The 21176-nt window shown below is 43.0% G+C and overlaps 1 protein-coding gene across 4 annotated transcripts in view; it reads left to right on the forward strand.

The window, feature by feature from the left end:
• The window catches only part of reps2 (RALBP1 associated Eps domain containing 2), a 182717-nt gene that overhangs the window by 103712 nt on the left and 57829 nt on the right, over positions 1 to 21176 (forward strand). For all 4 annotated transcript variants that reach the window (XM_059650393.1, XM_059650394.1, XM_048540758.2 and 1 more), the window contains exons 9-10: positions 1683 to 1789; positions 13159 to 13246. In XM_059650393.1, the coding sequence (XP_059506376.1) occupies positions 1683 to 1789; positions 13159 to 13246 (195 nt within the window). The remainder of the gene's footprint in view (positions 1 to 1682; positions 1790 to 13158; positions 13247 to 21176) is intronic.

The following is a 21176-nucleotide window of genomic DNA, read 5'->3' on the forward strand; positions in this document are numbered from 1 at the left end:
GTATTTTACATCAGTTGCGATGCGTGGAAAGCTATTATTGTTGATCCTATGGGACTCTGCCTCTCAAGTTGCACTGAATCGCTATTCAGGAGGTGTGCACAATTGATTTTTTTAAAATGTTTAACTAGATGGTCTAACTAGTGTCAAATGTAAGCTGCAGGGAAGCGATGGCCTGGTGGTATTATTGCTAAACCATTAATTTTGAAACTCAGCTACTGTTCTGGGGATCCATGTTTGAATCCTGTCAAGGTAGATGGTGGAATTTAATTTCAATTAAAGATCTGGAATGAAGACTATGAAACCATCCCTGATTGTTGGGGGGGGCGGTGGCAGGGGGGAAGAATGTCTGACTCATTAATGTCCTTCTGGGAAGGTAATCTGCTATCTTCACCTGGCCTGGCCTTTGACTCCAGACCCACAGCAATGGGGTTGACTCTCATCTGCCTTCTGAAATCCATATCCGTAGAATCTCTGCAGTGTGGAAACAGACCATTCGGCCCATTGAGTCCACACTGCACCTCTCTAGAGCATCCCACCCAGATCCACTCCCCTATCCTATAACCCTGCATTTACCATGGCCATTTCACCCAAACTGCATACCGTTGTGACAGTGATAAGAAACTGGAGCACCCGGAGGAAACCCACGCAGACACAGGGAGAACGTGCAAACACCACACAGACAGGTGCCCAAACCTGTGTCCCTGGCGCTGTGTGGCAGCTGTGCTAACCACTGAGCTGCCCTTAATGGCTAATTAGAATTATCTTGAGTACAGTGAAAAGTTTACAAGTTGCCACATATGGCACTGAGTTGGGTACAAAGGTACTTCGGCACAGATACATCAGTACAAATGCTTAGGCCAGAAAATGCAGAAAGAGAAAGAAGTAAGAAGTCCAACATTACACACCTTCAAAAATACAAAACCATAGCAATACATTAGAAAAAATAAAGAAATAAAAAGTTCATAATAACAGTCCTATCAAGATAGTGTAATTTAAAAAATACATTAAAAAAAGGAATTAAAACAGAATCCATCTCAGTCCATTGCACTTTTGTGGGCTGAAGGTCCTGACCTAAGCCACTCCATTCAAGGGCAGCCAGGCGTGTGCGATAAGTGCTGGCCAGCCAGCAATGCCCTCTTCCAATGCTAACCAAAAAAACGAAGGTTCCAAAAGCAGGGCAAGCTAGTTCAGTATGTTTTATGGGATAAAAAGCACAATTGAAGTATTTGTTTGACTCAGTTAACCTTTTTAAGCCACTAATGTCAGGAAACAGGACGCATTTTACACCACTTCATGCATCATATGAGAGAGGCCTGATACTGAGCTGATAACACTGCAGGAAATCAAGATGCCACTTAAGCAACATTTTAAAAAAAAATCTGTGTGACCTGTTGGACTGAATTTGTACTGTACCTGGTGTAAGGTGGGAGAGGCAGCTTTTGTAGAATTCAGGTAGAAGTCTGATTGGAATTTCGCTTTAACCTTCCACTTCAACCTCCAGTGAGTTAATATAATTAGTTTCTATAAATGAGGAACTGCAAAAGTGACTGCAATTTTCCAGGTGTTTTCTGAAACTTGATTTTGCAACTTTGTGAAATGAAGTACATTTTTAATCAGTTGAGTGTGCTAAATAAACGTGTGCAACCGTAGTTTAACCTACAAAAGTAAAATTTCTGTTGCAGTGTTTCTACAGATGATGCATGAAGATATACTATTGTGTTCCCATGGTAACTCGACTATTGATTCTCGAGCAAGACAACAGCAATGGACAAGCTGGGATCACAGTGAGGTGAGACATCGGCAATGATTAACATGTCATGTCAGTCAGTGCATAGACAGTTGTCGTCATAATAATCTGAAAATATCCTCAGTATCATTGATAATGGAAGAAAGTGTGAAAATTTGCTTCAATTGTTTGAGTTATTGATCTTAATTATCATGTCGTACATCTAACTGGTCACTGTCATACCTAACTAATAGTCATCAACTTCCTTCTAACCCTTCTGAAACATAAGCTGTACAAGAATGGTGAGTTAAAAAGAATGGGATAGAATTTAGTTTATAGTGATTTTAAAATTTCCTGTAGATCTTGAGCCCTTTGAGTTAGACTGGATTTAAAATTTGTTAACATGTTTAACTCTGGTTAAACTTAGGTAAAAATGATGCGGACAGCTAATGAACACTTTATTTGGAAAGCTCCCTGTGAGATTAGAATGAGGCTAGTGTTCACATCCACTGGGTCTGATTTCTGATGCAGTGGATGAGTCTTTAACTCACCCAGAGTTCACTTCAGAGTCTTAATCTTAATCCTAAAGGTACATCATGGTCAATACAAGAGTTTTTTTTTCCAAATATCACCTTGAGGTGATGAAATGGCAGCAAAATGGTTTTGTGGTTAGTAGTTTAGGCCTGGACTAAGGATCCAAAGGTACATGTGAAAATCCTAACCTGGCAACTGGGGAATTTAAATTCAGTAGTTGGGGGGGCAAGGTGGCAGTCAGCTTAATTGGCTTAAGAGATAACAAGGTGTAGAGCTGGATGAACACAGCAGGCCAAGCAGCATCAGAGGAACAGGAAGGCTGACGTTTTGGGCCTAGACCCTTCTAGGCCCGAAACGTCAGCCTTCCTGCTCCTCTGACGCTACTCTGCCTGCTGTGTTCATCCAGCTCTACACCTTGTTATCCCAGATTCTCCAGCATCCGCAGTTCCTACTAACAGCTTAATTGGCTTGTTCACTAGAGTGGGATGCAGAATAACTCCAATGGCAGAGGTTCAGTCCCCCGACTGACATAGCCCACTTCCTCACTTTGCCCCATGTCTGATGCTAACTTTTGAGTCCAAATTTTATTAAGTGATATGTAGCCAATTTTAAGTCTCTCTAATAGAGAAGAATGTCTTTGGTCCTTTGCGGACTACAGCTAATTAACTTATTTTAATAAAGTCTGGACTCCAGACTTATTATCCTCCCAGCCACCTTCCTGCAAAAATGCCATCCCCTATTCCCAATTCCTTCACTTCCACCACATCTCCCAGGATGAGACATCCCATACATCTCAGATGTCCTCGTTTTTCAAGAACCGCAACTCCCCACCGCCCCTCAGTGGCCAGGAACCCTCGACCGTGCCTCCTGCATTTCCCGCAACTTATTCCTCACACCCCGCCCTGCAACAACAACCAAAACAGAATCCCCTCGTCCTCATGTACCGCCCCACCAACCTCTGGATCCAATGCATCATGCTCCGACACTTCCGCCATCTGCAAACCAACGCCACTTACAAAGTCATTTTTCCCTCCCCACCTTCATCTGCCTTCTGGAGGGGCCACTCTCTCTCCGGGACTCCCTTGTCCACTCCACACTCCCCTCCAGCCTCACCACATCCAGCACTTTTCCCTGCAACCGCAGGAAGTGCCACACCTGCCCCTATACCTCCCCTCTCACCCCCATCCCAGTCCCCAAGAAGACTTTCCACATCAAGCAGAAGTTCACCTGCACATTTGCTAGTGTGATATACTGTATTCGCTGTTCCTGTTGTGGCCTCCTCTACATCGGGTAAAACAAACGGTGACTTGGGGACTGCTTTGCGGAACACCTATGTTTGGTTCGCACTAAGTAACCGTTTCAACTCCCCAGCCCATTCCTCAGACGACATGTCCACCCTGGGCCTCCAGCAATGCCACAACGATGCAACCTGAAGGTTGAAGGAACAGCACCTCATATTCCACTTGGGAACCCTGCAGCCCAATAGTATCAAGGTGGGCTTCACAAGCTTCAAAATCTCCCCTCCTCCTACCACATCCCAAAACCAGCCCGGTTTGTCCCCGCCTCCCTCAACTGTCCTTCATCTCACCTGTCCACTCCTCCCACCTGAAGCCCCACCTATGTCTCCTACCAACTAACCTCATCCCGCCCCCTACCTGTCTCTCCTCCCTGGACTGACCTATCCCCTCCTAACCCCCCACCTACACTCACCTTTACTGGCTCCATCTCCATCTCTTTGACCCCTCTGTCTCTTCTCCACCTATCTTCTCCTCCATCTGTCTTCTATCCACCTCCCCCTCTCTCCCTATTTATTTTCAGAACCCCCTTCCCCTCCCCTGTTTCTGAAGAAGGGCCTAGGCCCAAAACGTCAGTCTTCCTGCTCCTCTGATGCTGCTTGACCTGCTGTGGTCATCCAGCTCTACACCTTGTCTCCGATTCTCCAGCATCTGCAGTTCCTACTATTTCTATGTGCACATGTCCTTTTTCAAATATAAAGACCAAAGTTATACACAGTATTCCAGCCATAGTCTCAACAAAATTCTGCATAACTGTAGCAAGACGTCTTTGTTCTTGTGTTCCAGTTATTGTGTAATTAAGGTCAACGTTCTTTTAAACCTTTCTACTTGTTCATTGGACCTGATTTTCTGTGTTCCTTGTACTAGCACAATCAAATCTTTCTGAGCATCAACACCTCATCTGGGCTGCTTTATTGGAATAAACTGAGCTGTTTGTGGCCTTTAACCTGAAACTTCATGGAAATAGTGGTTTAAATCATCTGCAAATATTGCTCCTGTTCTTGAATTTGCCTTTTTAATCTTCAAACCATGTATGGCATCAGCATATGCTTCACTGGAGGAGTTGAGATAAAGGAATCCACATTGTGTGTGGGCAATTAATGTAAGAAGGAATTTTAAAAGAAAAGAATGCTGGGAGCAACAGTGTTTTGCTTCATTTTACTTGAATTCCAACTCTCTTGTAGCAACTAATTTTACTTTGGATCACCTGGATTCCCTTTAACAAAAAAATGTCATTAGATGATCACGTCAAATATTCCTCAAGTCCAGATGCTCATGTTTACCTGCAGTTCGCTTACTAACGTTATTGTCAGAGCCTGTAATGTACCAACTTCTGCATAATTAGACTGTTCCCAGAAGACTTGCAGAGCGAGACACCAATCTACTGGCAGTGAACAATAGCCAGAACTGGTGTGTGCAGTGAAGTGGGGACTCAGAATGAAGCCAAGTTCCAAACAAACCTCGTTGCTGCTAGTCCATGGAGTATTTGTTCTGATCAAGAATAACTGAAGTGACAGTGCAAAACTTGTTTTAAAAAAACTAGTTGACCTGAGAGAGAATAAACACTTATTACTTGCTGTGCTGTTTCATTTTCAGGACTTGGAATGATATATATTTTGCGTTTCTATTCAATATGCGGTACAGCAATATTTTATATTTGAGGCAGTGTATTCAGATAAAGTATGTTCCTTTAATTATAATTAAACATCTAGATTTGAACTTTACACTACTTTTGAAGGCAATTATTTATACCTGTGGAAATCGCCCTTCCTTTCCTCTGAATTCATAGCTGCCTTCAGTCTTGTATTATGTTAGTTTGTGTCACATTGTTCTGTGTTAAGTATTGCCTGGCCTAATCGTTTCTGCTACAGATGCTAAACAGAAAGAAGAAAATGCAGGATTGTCTGGCCTGCAGGTTTTCCCTGGGTTTCTCAGCCAGCTGAGCTTTTCATTTCTGTTTACTTCTTCAAATGGTCTTCCAGATAGTCAGTCTCCAGAGATCTTGGCCATGAGACTGCCTTCCAGCTCTGTGTCAACAGTTTGTCATCTTCATATCTTGCAGGTCTTGTTCTCAGAGGTGAAGATACCTGAAAAGGTGTGAACCAGTGACCAAGTCACTGTCTTTGGAGATATGGCCATTGTGTATCTGATGAACAAGGCTCAGATTTTGGCTCCTCAATGATGGTATGCTGATGGAAATATCTTGCTCCAGGACCTCTCAGTCAGAAATCTTGTTCAGCCAAGAGGTGCAGAAGCTATGCACAAAACAGTGAAAGTGATTTTTATACCCCCTGCCTAGTGTATGTTGTTCTATATGTGTAATGCCGCAGAATGCAGTGAGGACAGAAACTTTGGTTGATTTGCAGTTTGATATTCTCAGCCAGCAGATTGCAGTTGTTCCACGCCTTCTCTCTCATATGCTCAAGCTGAGAGATAGCTTTTGTGATCCATGTATTGATTCCTGTGTGAAGTGACAGATTGCAAGTTACCATGGAGTCAAGATGTGTGAAACTATCAATCAACCTCTAGCATCACACTGTCACTGCTGACAGGTGGTGCTATCTGCAACTGGAAGTGATGGTCACACCAAACTGTTTATGTGCACCAGGGAATCTATTCATTTGCTGTGTTTCTCTGCATAGAATGCTAACGTGGCATCATTCGTGTGGACCAACTCTCTGAGGACTTGGTGTATCTTTGTCTTAAATCTCGGTTGAGCAAGGCTGAGCGGTTTTCTGTCCCTTTATCATAAAGTAGGACACCCTCTGTGGAAAACATTAAGATAAGTGACAGCTGCAGAGAGAAGAATATGCCAAAATATCAGTCATGACTGACCTTACCCATCATGGTGTCATGGAAAGAAGTGATCACATTGAGTATCTTCATTAAATATAGTTCTTTTTAAATCCAGTTCATGAAGTATATCTGGAAGTCTTCTCCAGTCATGTGAATACTGAAAGGAGTAGGGCCAATTAGAGACTTAAAAGCGGACTTACGGTTGTAGGCAGGGGAATGATTGAGGCACAGAATGAATGATTTTTTTATCGAGGAAGAAGATGCTTTCAAATTTGTAGAAAAAGAAGAGAGTTGAGATACTGGATGACCTAAGTTATTAATTTAAAACATTAATTTAAAAAAAGGAAGAGAGACCCCTTTTAAAATAGTCACCAGGATTGAATCTAATGCAAGTGAGGAAATTAAACGAGGAAAAGGTGGCCAATTCATGGTCATCCAAACCTGTTTACCACATGAGTGATGCCAGAGGGCTCAAGAATTGCGAATGCTACACCCTTGTTCAGTTGAGAGTTTGAGGATTAACCCAGGTATACAGCCAGTCTAATGTCACTGGTGGTAAATCTTTCAGAAATGATGATCTGGGATAATTTTGACAGCCATTTGGACAGATGTGGATGAATTAAGATCAACCAGTTTGGATTTCTATAGGGAAAGTTATTTTTAACTGAGTAATCTGAGTTTTTTGATGAGCTGACAAAGGACTAGTGAGGGTAATGTTCTTGATCTCACGTAACTGAACCAATAAAGCATTTGATAAAATTCCCCATCACAGGGTAGTCAGCAAATTTAAAACCCATGGAAAAAAAGTACAATGGGTACAAAGTTTCCTGTGGCAGGAAACCGTACTGGCAAATGTTCTTTTTCTTCCAGCCTGGAGGAATCCACAGACAAATTGGGAGGCAAAATTCCAGCAGCCTCTGTAGTGTGACTATCCTGCATTATGGATTTTCCGGGATCCAGCATCCAGGTCAGGTGACATTTAAGGGTTAAGATTGACTGACCAACACAGAGCGTGAGAATTAGACTGACACATCACTTTGAACAAAGCAGCAAAACTGATAACTAACAAAACAAAACAGAATTAATGTTTAGAGTTCAGTGCCCCGAAGCGTTGACTCTAATTTCTCTCCACAAATGCCACCAGGCCCGCTGAGTTTCTCCAGCAACTTTGGTTTTTGTTTCAGATTTCCAGCATCTGCTGTTCTTGGTTTTAAAACAGGTAACTAGTGTGTCATATCAGTGAGAACGAGTAACTAGCTACATTGCCCTGGTATTTGAACAATAAGTAAAAATTTCGTTCAAGAAAGTATTTGAGAATGGAATATTTTCGATTCCATCTTCTGGACAGATGGATTCTGGATGTCCAACTTCAAATCATTTTCCATGGGGCAAGTATAAAAACTCCTGCTGTTCTAGATCTGTGTGCCCTGCACACCCATGTCTAGCTCATTAACAATGTCAAATTTGTAGACGGCACAGAACTCTGACATATCTATTACTATCCTCCCCATTTAGGATATGAAGATGACATTAAGAAGCTGGTCGTATCATTTAACATATGGCTGATGAAATTAAATGCAGGGAGGTGTGAAGTGATGCGTTATGGTGGGGAGAATGACAAAAACAATATAAGTGCAACTCCAAAGAGAAGTTCTAGAATGGGGGTCCTGGGAGTATATTTACACAAGAAAAGAGGCAGAGCAGGTTTATAAAAAAGTTAGAATGTCCTACTGAATCAGAAATTTCATAAAACAAGGCAAATAGTGCAAAAGCAAGGGAAATATAATGAAGTTATGGATCAATACCAACTATTTTATTCAATTCTGGGCATCACGTTGAAGGAATGCTGTGAAGATTTTCGGGAGGCTACGGAAAAGATCGAAAAGAATGGTGTGGAGAATGAGACATTACATATACTCCAAAAGATTGGTGAAACTGGGGCTATGTTCCTTAGAAAAGAGGTGGTGAAGAGATTTGATAAAACTATTCAAAATTGTGAGTAGCCTGGGTAGAGAGGAATTGTTCATTTGTCAGAAGAAGCGAAAACCAGAGGACACTAATTTTAAATGATTGGCAAAACACAAAACTTGACAGCGGGAAATTTCTTTTTATTCAGTGATGGGCTAGGATTTGGAATGGACTCTGAGAATGTGACAGAGGCTTATTCAATTGTGGTTTTGAGGAAGGATTGGAAAATTATCTGAAGATCAAACCTTTTTCAGGACTGTTATGAAAAGGCCAGGTGTGTGACAGTGGCTGAGTTGAACTTTGAGTTGACATGGACAGGATGGGCTGAATGGCCGCCCCCAGTTTCAACCCAGTAATTCCTGGGTGGAGGGAACCTAATTAAAGGAAAGAGATCCAAAATAGGATGTGAAGGATGGAAAAAAGCATTTTGCACGACTAGGTTTTCTGCTTGGGAAATAACTACAAAGCAAAGGGCCCTATGAATTAGTTCATTATCTGGATGTTGAGGTTGCTCACGAATAACTTTCAGATATCTAATGATTAGAATCATCAGAACAATCACCTTCTGAAAATATTTCCAAGCTCAAAGACAGTGTCATGAGTCTGTGTGGGGCCATGAGTTTCAGGGCTAGGTGCCTTTTAGTTTCATAGGCTTTCTTGGCAATGTAGCCAGAGAGAATGGCCAATTTCCATTGGTCCTGGTTTCAAGTCTGAATTGTACAGTGTTGAAAAATTTGGAGGACGGATGTCTGTGAGTAAATACTTTGTATCTCTTCATGTTCAGGTTTGCAAATGATTTATTCTTGCCATTTCCTAATATGTTTATAATTTATTCTTGAATATGTTTTTGCAGAAGTACAAACTATTTATCATGACTAGTAGTTTTCCTCTGTAACAGTAAAAGAAAGTACTTTGAGTTGCTTAGCAGATTATGGTTCTAAAATTTGAACTACTTTTGTAATAAATTGCTTTGAAGTGCAGCCACAGTTATTTGTGCAAAAGAGAAATACAGATGCTAAACGGAATCTTATGTGAATGTAGTCTTTGGAAGGATGAATCAATGGATTTTAGAATGGAGTGCAAAGAAAGAATTAGGAGAGTCAACAGAGTGGTGATGGAGCAAATGGGTAAAATTATTCACGCGGACTGTTTGATACCTGCTTTTTGAAGAATTCAGAATTCTAAAATTTTGAACTTAAGTAGTGGTTAACATTTCCCAAAAATACTGAGACCGAATAATGCAGTACTATTTATGGAACTATACAGGAAGCTACTGAGATGCCTTGACTTTTAAAATTCTTATTGGTGTTTTCAAATCACTCCTCTGTTACCTCATTCCCCTCTACTTGTTACAGTTCTACCACCCTCAAACCCCTGTTTCTCCAGTTCTGGGGCATCCCCAGTTTTAATTGTTCCATTGTTGGCATCCATGTCTTCAGCTGCCAAGGTACTCAACTTTTGAATTTCCTGCTTAGATCTCATTTCATCTCTCTTTCCTCTTTTTAAGCCCTTCCTTAAACCTACTTTTTGAATAAGACCAGATTTTTGTGGGAGTTGGAAAAGCTAAAATCCAAAATCCTGCCAGCAGGCAGGGTATTTTGCACACAGGTGGGAAATCCAATTCAAAGGTGTCATGTTTGTACAATAGCTATTCTGAGAGTGTTAACCTACAGTGAAGAAGTCACAAACTAATGCAAATATTGTTGCAGAGCAAATGAGCTCTGTTCAAGTGTCACGATCAGATTTAAAGTGAGGTGGGCTTCTACCTCGCATCAATACTCTCCCGCCTCTGGCCTCCTGCAGTCTGATTCTGGAGCCAACAGGTCTGACATGATCCCATTCCCGCCTTCCTAGAGGGAAAGCTGAGTCTGACAGCCTTTCAAAGCAAGTTGAATTTTCACTGAATTTCATTGAATCCCTACAGTTTGACAACAGGCCATTTGGCCCAACAAGTCCACATGACTCTCCAAAGAGAGTCCTACCCAACATTTCCTATGGTTGATACACCTAAACTACACATCCCTGGACACTACAGGCAACTTAGCATGGCCAATATACCTAACCTGCACATCTTTGGAAGGAAACCAGCAGACACAGGGAGAATGTGCCAACTCCACACAGACAGTTGCCCAAGGCTGGAATTGAACCCGGGTCCCATGAGGCAGCAGTGCTAACCACTGAGCAACTGTGCTGCCTAAGTATTAATGTTAACTTTTTTGATTGTTTTCCTGAAACTTGGTGTACTTGAATATATTAAAGGTCAATATAAATGCAAACTATTGTTGAATAAAGGCAGAATGCTTGAATGTTAAATTTAATTTTTGTATAGAAGAGAAGGCACCAATGTAAATGCCAAATACCAAGTCGAGAAAGCTAGGTGTTAGCAGATCAATGGATGAAAATAAAGGTTGACCTGTCAATCCGTCTATATTTGGTGGCCCTTACTGAATTTTTCTTTCTCACCTATGCCATCTTTACATTGCAGAGCGCATGAAAATTAGGAGATGGGAACCCCATCTACACAATTCACCTCCTGTTGGATTAAATCCAAATCCTTGCTGCACCCATTTCACGAAAGCAAGCCTGTACGCAGGAGTTCTGTTGAGGGATCACATTCAAATAACTAAGCAAGGTCGTTAAGGATAGTACATCCAATTGTAACCTCCAAGTGAGCATGGCAATCCATCACACTTGTGGTAATTGTACAAACACAATGCTCTGCTGCTTTGACAAGTGTTTTCATTTCATTTACCTCTGCTAAATGTTTCTGTCTAAAAGCTTTGCTCTGCAGCATGCTTGTACTTGCAAGGGAATGTTGAAAAGTGAAACAATATTGTTTATTTGCACCTTGACTCTTTCTCTTGCTGTGCCCTGTCTGAAACAGTGGGGAACTATGAAAATAGCTCCCTCCAGCTCAAAGGCTGTGAATTGTTTTGACACTAAACTTGCCCTGGCTGAAGTAAGAACTGAACTGCGAGCTCAAGTGTGGATGCAGAGAACTCCTCAGTAGCCCATAACCTCAAGATTTGATGCCTTTTCGCTGTTACATTAATTGATTTCATTTGGAGCCAAAGACCAGTGTCCTACAATTGGCCTTTCTCTCTCAAATTTCGACTGGTTGGAGTTCTTTTTCATTATGTAACAGCACTTGCTGCAGGCCTGTGTGCGTGTGTGGATAATTGGACTTTTCTCCAGCACCCTAGTGGTTGCATATTCTATTGGCGGTCTCTGGAGTCTTTGCTGAAGACGGGCCATGAAATGGCACTCCAACAAGGAAGTGTCACAATCTTGAGCGGAGGAATTAATTTTATACAGTGTTTGTAATTTTGGTCTTCTGTTTGTAAGCAACTTGGAACGATAAAGTTTTCTTCACAAAGGTAATGAATTGAAGGAGACTGGATTCGGTGAGTGATGAATACAGAGACTTCTGCTGGATTTGGCACCATCATCTGAATTGCATCCTGAAGCAATGCAATGTCAGATTATTGTATGAATGTGGAAGATCTTAGATCATAGAATCCCTACAGTGTGGAAACAGGCCCTTTGGTCTGACTTCAGGGCATCCCACCCATACCTATCCCCCTATAGCCTACCTAACCTACACATCCCTGAACACTATGGACAATTTGGCATGGTCAATGCACCTAGCCTGCACATCTTTGGACTGCAGGAGGAAACCAGAACACCCAGAGGAGACAGGGAAAATATGTCTCCACACATCTAACTCCACACAGATAGTTGCCTAAGGGTGGGATCGAACCCGGGCCCCTGGTACTGTGAGGTAGCAATGCTAGCCACTGTGCCAGAATAAAAGACAAATTCCCCACGTGTTAACTTGATTGTTGGAGCAAGGCTACAAAGAAGACAGTCAGGCAGAGAGAAACCGAAGTTGCAGTGTCCCCCAGAGTACTATTTACCATTTGAGGAGAAAGATGAGGCAAAAATACACTTCTTACTGCTTCGTGAACAGCTTCCCTAGTAGACACACCAATTGACAGCAAGATGAGAAAAGAAATAACAGGCAGAAAATGCAAATATATCTGTATCAACTCCCTAAGGCCATACTCACTCATTATGTCTGACCAAATGTAGTTGTGCTAATTGTTATGCAGTAAGCTGTTGCCTGATCTAAGAACCATGCCCCTTCAGTATTTATTCTACAGTGGTGTACTCTAATTACTAGACAGGCCCAAAACTGAGGAGATAACAAAGTGTGGAGCTGGATGAACACAGCAGGCCAAGCAGCATCTCAGGAGCACAAAAGCTGACGTTTCGGGCCTAGACCCTTCATCAGAGAGGGGGATGGGGAGAGGGTTCTGGAATAAATAGGGAGAGAGGGGGAGGTGGACCGAAGATGGAGAGAAAACAAGATAGGTAGAGAGGAGAGTATAGGTGAGGAGGTAGGGAGGGGATAGGTCAGTCCAGGGAAGACGGAAAGGTCAAGGAGGCGGGATGAGGTAGTAGGTAGGAAGCGGAGGTGCGGCTTGAGGTGGGAGGAAGGGATGGGTGAGAGGAAGAACAGGTTAAGGAAGTGGAGACAGGCTGGGCTGGTTTTGGGATGCAGTGGGGGGAGGGGACAAGCTTGGCTGGTTTTGGGATGCAGTGAGGTTTGGTGGCAACAAATCTTAGCCAGCACCACAGACTGGCAGAGGTGGTAAGTACCACGAGGTGCCTGGAGTGGTTATATGGGAAAATATCTCCAATATTCTATGAAACTGTTACTAATTCTGGTTCAAACTTACAGGGCATATTACTAGCAATATGAGAATTCTTAATGTATGAAATGCTGTCAAAACAGTACTGTTCCTGACTGGATTCCCATTTTTTTTTAATGAACAGGAGAATATCGTAGCTGAATCAGTGCCCACTAAATTATCTGCAAGCACCTTCCAGCAGCCAGAACTCCACTTCCAGAATGAGAAATCAGGTAGAAACATTAGAAATTACCTCCCTGTATACCATCTGATTTTGTTTGGTGTTCTGTCCAATGTAGAGATGGACTGCCTCATTTTGAATAGTTCACACTGACAACTTTATTTGTGGGGTGGGGGGTAAGCAGTATGCAGGGTAAGAATAGACAATTGCTAGAATACACAATATAGATGCATTCTGTGATCAAAGAGGTAAAGAGTTTTTATGACATTCAGCGTTCCAAATGGCAGCTTGCTGGCATCTCAATTAGTGGATATAACAGAAATAGCAGAGTGAGAGGTCAAAAGTTGAGATTCTGCATTGGTCTAACCTCCTGGTGTTTTCATTGTATTTGCATTGTGGTTGGTTTGAACTTTCAGAATTTGGGCACATGGGCTGTCTTGACCCATGCTCCCAATCAACAGAACTATGGACTAAAGTGATGCCCCAAAACTAATTTACAAAGTTGAATGAGATATATTGGGCTACATTTTTTAAAAAAAAGTCAAGACTCTCTCCCATATCCCCAAAAACACACACTTTATTAAAGTTGTGAATCAATGTGTATTCCTCCTCCCCACAGTATTTTTCCCACTTGGTTAGATAACATCAGAACAAAAATAAATGTACCATTTACGATAGAATCTGACAGTGGAATATAATAGTTGGCAACATTATTTACAGATCAGAACAGACTGAACAGAAATTTATAACTTTTAATCACAAAACAGATAAAGAACTTGGCGAGATGAACAGACATTTCTCATCACAGAAATTATGTCAAAGTATTCTGAACAAATAGATATGAAAATGAATGGCAGTTGAGAGATTTATCAAACTCAGTGGGAGTTTCTCACCACAACATTGAGACCATTCTTTCAGATATCGACATTTCAATACAAAATTTAATCATCATGGAATTAGTCATATTGATTTCAAAATAATGATTCCAAATCTAATTTGGTTTTATTTTCAGTTGGTGTAGTTGTATTTTAACTGTTGCTTTTCAGATAATGAGGGGTTTGACTTTTTGAGTTTAAAGATTACAGATAATGATGGCTCAAATGGAAACTTTTTAAAAATGTTGGGCCTCTAACCTTTTTTACAAAGAGTAGTTAAATGAGTAAGTAGGAAATTGATTTTGTTGTTAAAGTTTCTGAAGAAACTCAGCAGGTCTGGCAGTATCTGTGTAGGAAGAAACAGAGGGGCACCGGACCTGAAACGTTAACTTTGATTTTTCCTTCACAGATGCTGCCAGACCTGCTGAGTTCTCCAGCAACTTTGTTTTTGTTCCTGATTTACACCATCCACAGTTCTTCTGGTTATTTTTAAATTAGGAAATGAAGTTGCTGCTACACTTGCCGTTGGGGGAAAAAAAGTGCTTGTAACAAATATCTTGAAGAGAAGACTGTCAATAATCTTGCGTAGTTATCTAACATTAACCCTGATTCCAAACTATTGGTGAGGTCTCTTCTGGAGTACTGTGTCCTTTTCTGGTTGCCCAGTTATAGGAAGGATACTATTAAGCTGGAGAGGATTCAGGAGAGATGTACCAGGGTGTTGCTGAGTATGGAAGGTTTGAGTTATAAGGAAAGGCTGGATAAGCTGGGACTTTTATTACTGGAACGCAGGAGGTGTACAGGTGACCTGATTGAAGTTTTGTAAAATATTGAGAGAAATAGATATAATTGGTAACTGCCATTTCCCTAAGATGGGGAATTTCAAGACCAAGGGATACATTTTTAAGGATAGAAGAGATATTTAAAAAAGATATGAAGCAGATTTTTTAGAGGGTGGTTCGAGCGTGAAGTGAATTTGCTGATTAGGTGATGGATGCGGGTACAATTACGTTGAAAAGACATTTGGAGAGATGAAAGCCAGGAGCAGGCAGGTGGGTAAGTTTTGTTTGTGATTATGTTCAGCATGGACTGGTTGGACCGAAGGATCTGCTTCCGTGCTGTATGACTCTCTGCAGTCAAGTCGTTAGGACTGGAATGAGGAGAAATACATAAACACTTGTTTTCCTATCTTTTTAAAAAAATTTGCTTCAAATTACAAGTAAAACAATTTTACAATCTTGGCTGAGATTAAATAACTCCAGACTTACCAGGGATTGATTCTGAAAGCTTTCTAAATTGGCACATCAGAGCTTGATTTTCTGCATCTCTCTGCTCCAGTGGTTTGGAAGGTTAGCATGGCTTGCAGAATGCAGCATAGAACATAGAACATTACAGCACAGTACAGGCCCTTCGGCCCTCGATGTTGTGCCGACCTGTCATACCGATCTCAAGCCCATCTAACCTGCACTATTCCATGTACGTCCATATGCTTATCCAATGACGACTTAAATGTCCCTAAAGTTGGCTAATCTACTACCGTTGCAGGCAAAGTGTTCCATTCCCTTACTACTCTCTGAGTAAAGAAACTACCTCTGACATCTGTCCTATATCTTTCACCCCTCAATTTAAAGCTATGCCCCCTCGTGCTTGCTGTCACCATCCTAGGAAAAAGGCTCTCCCTATCCACTTTATCTAACCCTCTGATTATTTTATATGTTTCAGTTAAGTCACCTCTCAACCTTCTCTCTAATGAAAACAGCGTCAAGTCCCTCAGCCTTTCCTCGTAAGACCTTCCCTCCATACCAGGCAACATCCTAGTAAATCTCCTCTGCACCCTTTCCAAAGCTTCCACATCCTTCTTATAATGTGGTGACCAGAACTGTACACAATACTCCAAGTGCGGCCGCATCAGAGTTTTGTACAGCTTCACCATAACCTCTTGGTTCCGGAACTCGATCCCTCTATTAATAAAAGCTAAAACACTGTATGCCTTCTTAACAGCCCTGTCAACCTGGGTGGCAACTTTCAAGGATCTGTGTACATGGACACCGAGATCTCTCTGCTCATCTACACTACTAAGAATCTTACCATTAGCCCTGTACTTTGCCTTCTGGTTACTCCTACCAAAGTGCATCACCTCACACTTGTCTGCATTAAACTCCATTTGCCACCTTTCAGCCCAGCTCTGCAGCTTATCTATGTCTCTCTGCAACCTACAGCATCCTTCGTCACTATCCACAACTGCACCGACCTTAGTGTCGTCTGCAAATTTATTAACCCTTCCTTCTACGCCCTCATCTAGGTCATTTATAAAAATGACAAACAGCAGTGGACCCAACACCGACCCTTGCGGTACACCACTCGTAACTGGTCTCCAGGATGAACATTTCCCATCAACTACCACCCTTTGTCTTCTTTCAGCAAGCCAATTTCCGATCCAAACTGCTATATCTCCCACAATTCCATTCCTCCGCATTTTGTACAATAGCCTACTGTGGGGAACCTTATCGAACGCCTTGCTGAAATCCATATACACCACATCAACCGGTTTACTCTCATCTACCTGTTTGGTCACCTTCTCAAAGAACTCAATAAGGTTTGTGAGGCACGACCTACCCTTCACAAAACCGTGCTGACTATCCCTAATCAATTTATTCTCTTCTAGATGATTATAAATCCTATCCCTTGTAACCTTTTCCAACACTTTACCAACAACTGAGGTAAGGCTCACTGGTCTATAATTACCAGGATTGTCTCTACTCCCCTTCTTGAACAGGGGAACCACATTTGCTATCCTCCAGTCATCTGGCACTATTCCTGTAGACAATGACGAGTTAAAGATCAATGCCAAAGGCTCGGCAATCTCCTCCCTGGCTCCCCAGAGGATCCAAGGATAAATCACATCCGGCCCAGGGGACTTATCTATCTTCACCCTCTGAAGTATGGAAGCAGGCCATTCGGCCCATCGAGGCCCGACCGAGCCTCTGAAGAGCATCTCTCCCAAAGTCCCCTTCCATATCCCTGTCACTCTGTCTTTCCCTGGACACACTAGGCCCATAGCATAGCCATGCCACATAAAGTGCACATCTTTGGACTATGGAGGAAACCAGAGGAAATCTCAAAGACACTGAGGCCACCCACCAGACTACATGTTTCCAGGGAAAAGTAGCCCTGGCCTATACAGTTTCTCCCTGAAGCTGAGCCCCTTACAAATCTTTTATGAATGTTTGAGCTTAAAGTAAAAAAAGCTTCTTGTCAATCTGGCTGTTCCCCATCTTGAAACCTTGGATGAACTGTTTAAACCATTCCCTACTGCAGACCAGGAGTGCAGCATCAAAAGGGGACGACCAGGGCTGTTTCAGAAAATTTAGAGGAGAAGGCCTCAGTAAATCCATCAAAGATACCAAGAGGCAGGACTGGAACAGTTTAATGGCCCCAACCAACCAAAATGAGCAAAGCAAGAGAGTGGACAAAGATACTTCCCACCCTGGTGCTCTCTACACTTGGTTTACACAGAATGCCAGCAGCGTGGTGTCCACTGCCCCGCCAGGCCTCAATGCACCTGATCTCTCAGTCACTGCAGTTGTCAGATCAGTCTTCCTGGTGAGAACACCCAAGGAAAGTGACAGACCCGGACTGAAGCACCAACTGTGCACATAATTCCTGTGGAGAGGTACTCACTGACATCTTTGTCTCACTCCGACAAGCTGTACTCTGCACCTGCTTGAGAAGACCACCATTATCCCAGTCCTAAAAACCACATGCACTATGACTTCATCACTACTGCCCAGTGGCTCTGGCATCCAAACTCATGAAGTGCTTAGAGATGCTGGTCATGGCCCACTTGAACTCTCGACTTTCAGCCTGCCTCAATCCCTTGCAATTTTTCCACTAATGTTACAGGCTCACAGCAGATGCCCTTTTCCCAGCCCTGCCCTGCAATCATCCCTGGAACATCTGGGCATCAAGGCCACCTACAATCAGGCTTCTGCTAATCACCTACAGCTCAGCCTTCAACACCATTATCCCTGTAAGACGGATCTCAAAACTAACACCTCAGGCTTGGCTCCACCCTGTACAACTGTCTCCTCAGCTTCCTGAAACACAGACCACAATCGAGAAGATAGGCAACTGCATCTCCTCCATGATGACATTCAAACACTGCAACCCTCAAGAATGCACTCTCAGGTCCCTACTGTACTCCTTGTATACTCACTATTGTTGTCAAATTCTGAATGAATTGCACCTATAAGTTTGCTGTTGACACCACTATGATAGGATGGATAATAAATAATGATGATTCAGATGACAGGAAGGAGATGGAGGGTTTGGTGACGTGGTGTAAATACAAAAAGAAAACTGAATGTTCACAAAACAAAAGAACTTATAATTGGCTTCAGAAGGAAAAGAGCAGAACACACCCTCATCTCCATCAGAGCAGGGTGCTGAGAGTGTCAATTTCCCAAGAGTTACAATAACCAACAACCTTCATGGGACTTCCCACATAGATGCAATGATAATGAAGGCACAAAAAGGCCTCTTCTTCCTGAGGCTGCTCATGTATTTAGCATGTTACTCATGCACCATAGAAAGCATACTGTCTGGGTTCATAAAGGCCTGATATGGAACCTGCTCTGTCCTGTTCCACAAGCAACTATGGAAGGTTGTGTTCACACCCCACACCATCACGGGACCCAACTTCCCAACCATGGGCTCTTGTTGCTGTGCAAAGCCTGACACATCAAAATCCATCCAACCCCAGTAGTGCCCTCCTACAACCTCTTCCATCAGGCAGAAGATACAGAAGCTTGAACACCCACACCAGCAGGTTCAAGAACAGATTCTTCCCTGCCATTGTTAGACTGACGAATGGACACTTTAATTTCAAAAATGTTGATCTTGCCTGCATACATCCTGTGGAGTGTAACTTGTATGCCTTATCCTTTCTATTTTTCACATTATAGCCTGTATATGCTTACTGACTATGATCTGGCAATACCGCTTGCCAACAAAACCATTCACTATTTAGGAACATGTCACAATAAATCTAATTAAATTCCTATAGCAGAGAGACCAGAATTGAATGCATTATTCCAAGTGTTCTAATCCATGTCCTGTACAGCTGCAACTTGTCCTCCCAACTACTGTTCTCAATATACTGGCCAAATTTTCTTAATGATACCATCAGCAACAAATGCTGAAACAGAAGTTAAACAAGATACATTCTTATTTTCAAAAGGCTGAAAAAGCCACCCCAGTGCCTCCAGCATGTAGTCTGCCCACTGTCTTCCTACTACCGCTGGCCTTTCTTATGGCTTCCTGTGCATAGGAGAGGTGCTGGATGGCCCACCCATCCTGGGGCCTATTGGGGCCTCTTATTTGGCCAATTAACAGCCACTTAAGGACTTTATGATGCCACTACCTTATCTGTGGCAGGAAGATGACCACACCAAATGGGAAGATAATAAAATGTGAGGCTGGATGAACACAGCAGGCCAAGCAGCATCTCAGGAGCACAAAAGCTGACGTTTCGGGCCTAGACCCTTCATCAGAGAGGGGGATGGGGAGAGGGAACTGGAATAAATAGGGAGAGAGGGGGAGGCGGACCGAAGATGGAGAGTAAAGAAGATAGGTGGAGAGAGTATAGGTGGGGAGGTAGGGAGGGGATAGGTCAGTCCAGGGAAGACGGACAGGTCAAGGAGGTGGGATGAGGTTAGTAGGTAGATGGGGGTGCGGCTTGGGGTGGGAGGAAGGGATGGGTGAGAGGAAGAACCGGTTAGGGAGGCAGAGACAGGTTGGACTGGTTTTGGGATGCAGTGGGTGGGGGGGAAGAGCTGGGCTGGTTGTGTGGTGCAGTGGGGAGAGGGGACGAACTGGGCTGGTTTTGGGATGCAGTTGGGGAAGGGGAGATTTTGAAACTGGTGAAGTCCACATTGATACCATTAGGCTGCAGGGTTCCCAGGCGGAATATGAGTTGCTGTTCCTGCAACCTTCGGGTGGCATCATTGTGGCACTGCAGGAGGCCCATGATGGACATGTCATCTAAAGAATGGGAGGGGGAGTGGAAATGGTTTGCGACTGGGAGGTGCAGTTGCTTGTTGCGAACTGAGCGGAGGTGTTCTGCAAAGCGGTCCCACCCCAAGCCGCACCCCCATCTACCTACTAACCTCATCCCACCTCCTTGACCTGTCCATCTTCCCTGGACTGACCTATCCCCTCCCTACCTCCCCACCTATACTCTCTCCACCTATCTTCTTTACTCTCCATCTTTGGTCCGCCTCCCCCTCTCTCCCTATTTATTCCAGTTCCCTCTCCCCATCCCCCTCTCTGATGAAGGGTCTAGGCCCGAAACGTCAGCTTTTGTGCTCCTGAGATGCTGCTTGGCCTGCTGTGTTCATCCAGCCTCACATTTTATTATCTTGGAATTCTCCAGCATCTGCAGTTCCCTTTATCTCTGACACCAAATGGGAAGCCTGGCAACTTTCACTTCCTGGGCAGGAAAGAGGGTTGTTCCTTCCGTTGGATCTCTAGTATTCATCATTGGCATCCTAAAGGTCCTCCATTTCCCTGTACACCCTTCCTCCCACGCACTGCTGGGATTATAGAGCTGACAGCCATCAGAGTCACCAGCAGCTGTCTAAGTCAGGACCTCCTCCAGACATGCTTTCTGGTGAAACTTCAATAAAAGCTGCTCCCAAATGGTCAAAGGACGGTAACACTCTGGAGGGTGGGCATGCTGTTGACTTTTTATCCCCCCAGGTGATCAGGGACCATAATGCCTTATAAAACCCATCCAATTGGCTCAGTTCACTAGCTGAACTTGCTGTATTTTCTCCCCACTGAGGTAAATGTTCCACAAATGTTACTTAAATGCTGTCTTGCTCTGTGTGCGAGCTTGACCTAACTCAGTATCACAGTTGAGGGCATTTAACTGATTTTATTTCCCTGATAGATGCCCCAATCGAAGTCCCCCAAACTGCAGAGCTCGAATACCAAACTGAGAGCCTCCTAGTCCTGGTGCCATTAAGATTGGAGGGAGGAAAAATTAGCAAATATTTGCACAATTTTTTAAAATTATCCAAGTGCACAGCAATTTTCATATCAAGA

Source organism: Stegostoma tigrinum, chromosome 12 (assembly GCF_030684315.1).
Source record: "Stegostoma tigrinum isolate sSteTig4 chromosome 12, sSteTig4.hap1, whole genome shotgun sequence".
NCBI lineage: Eukaryota > Metazoa > Chordata > Chondrichthyes > Orectolobiformes > Stegostomatidae > Stegostoma > Stegostoma tigrinum.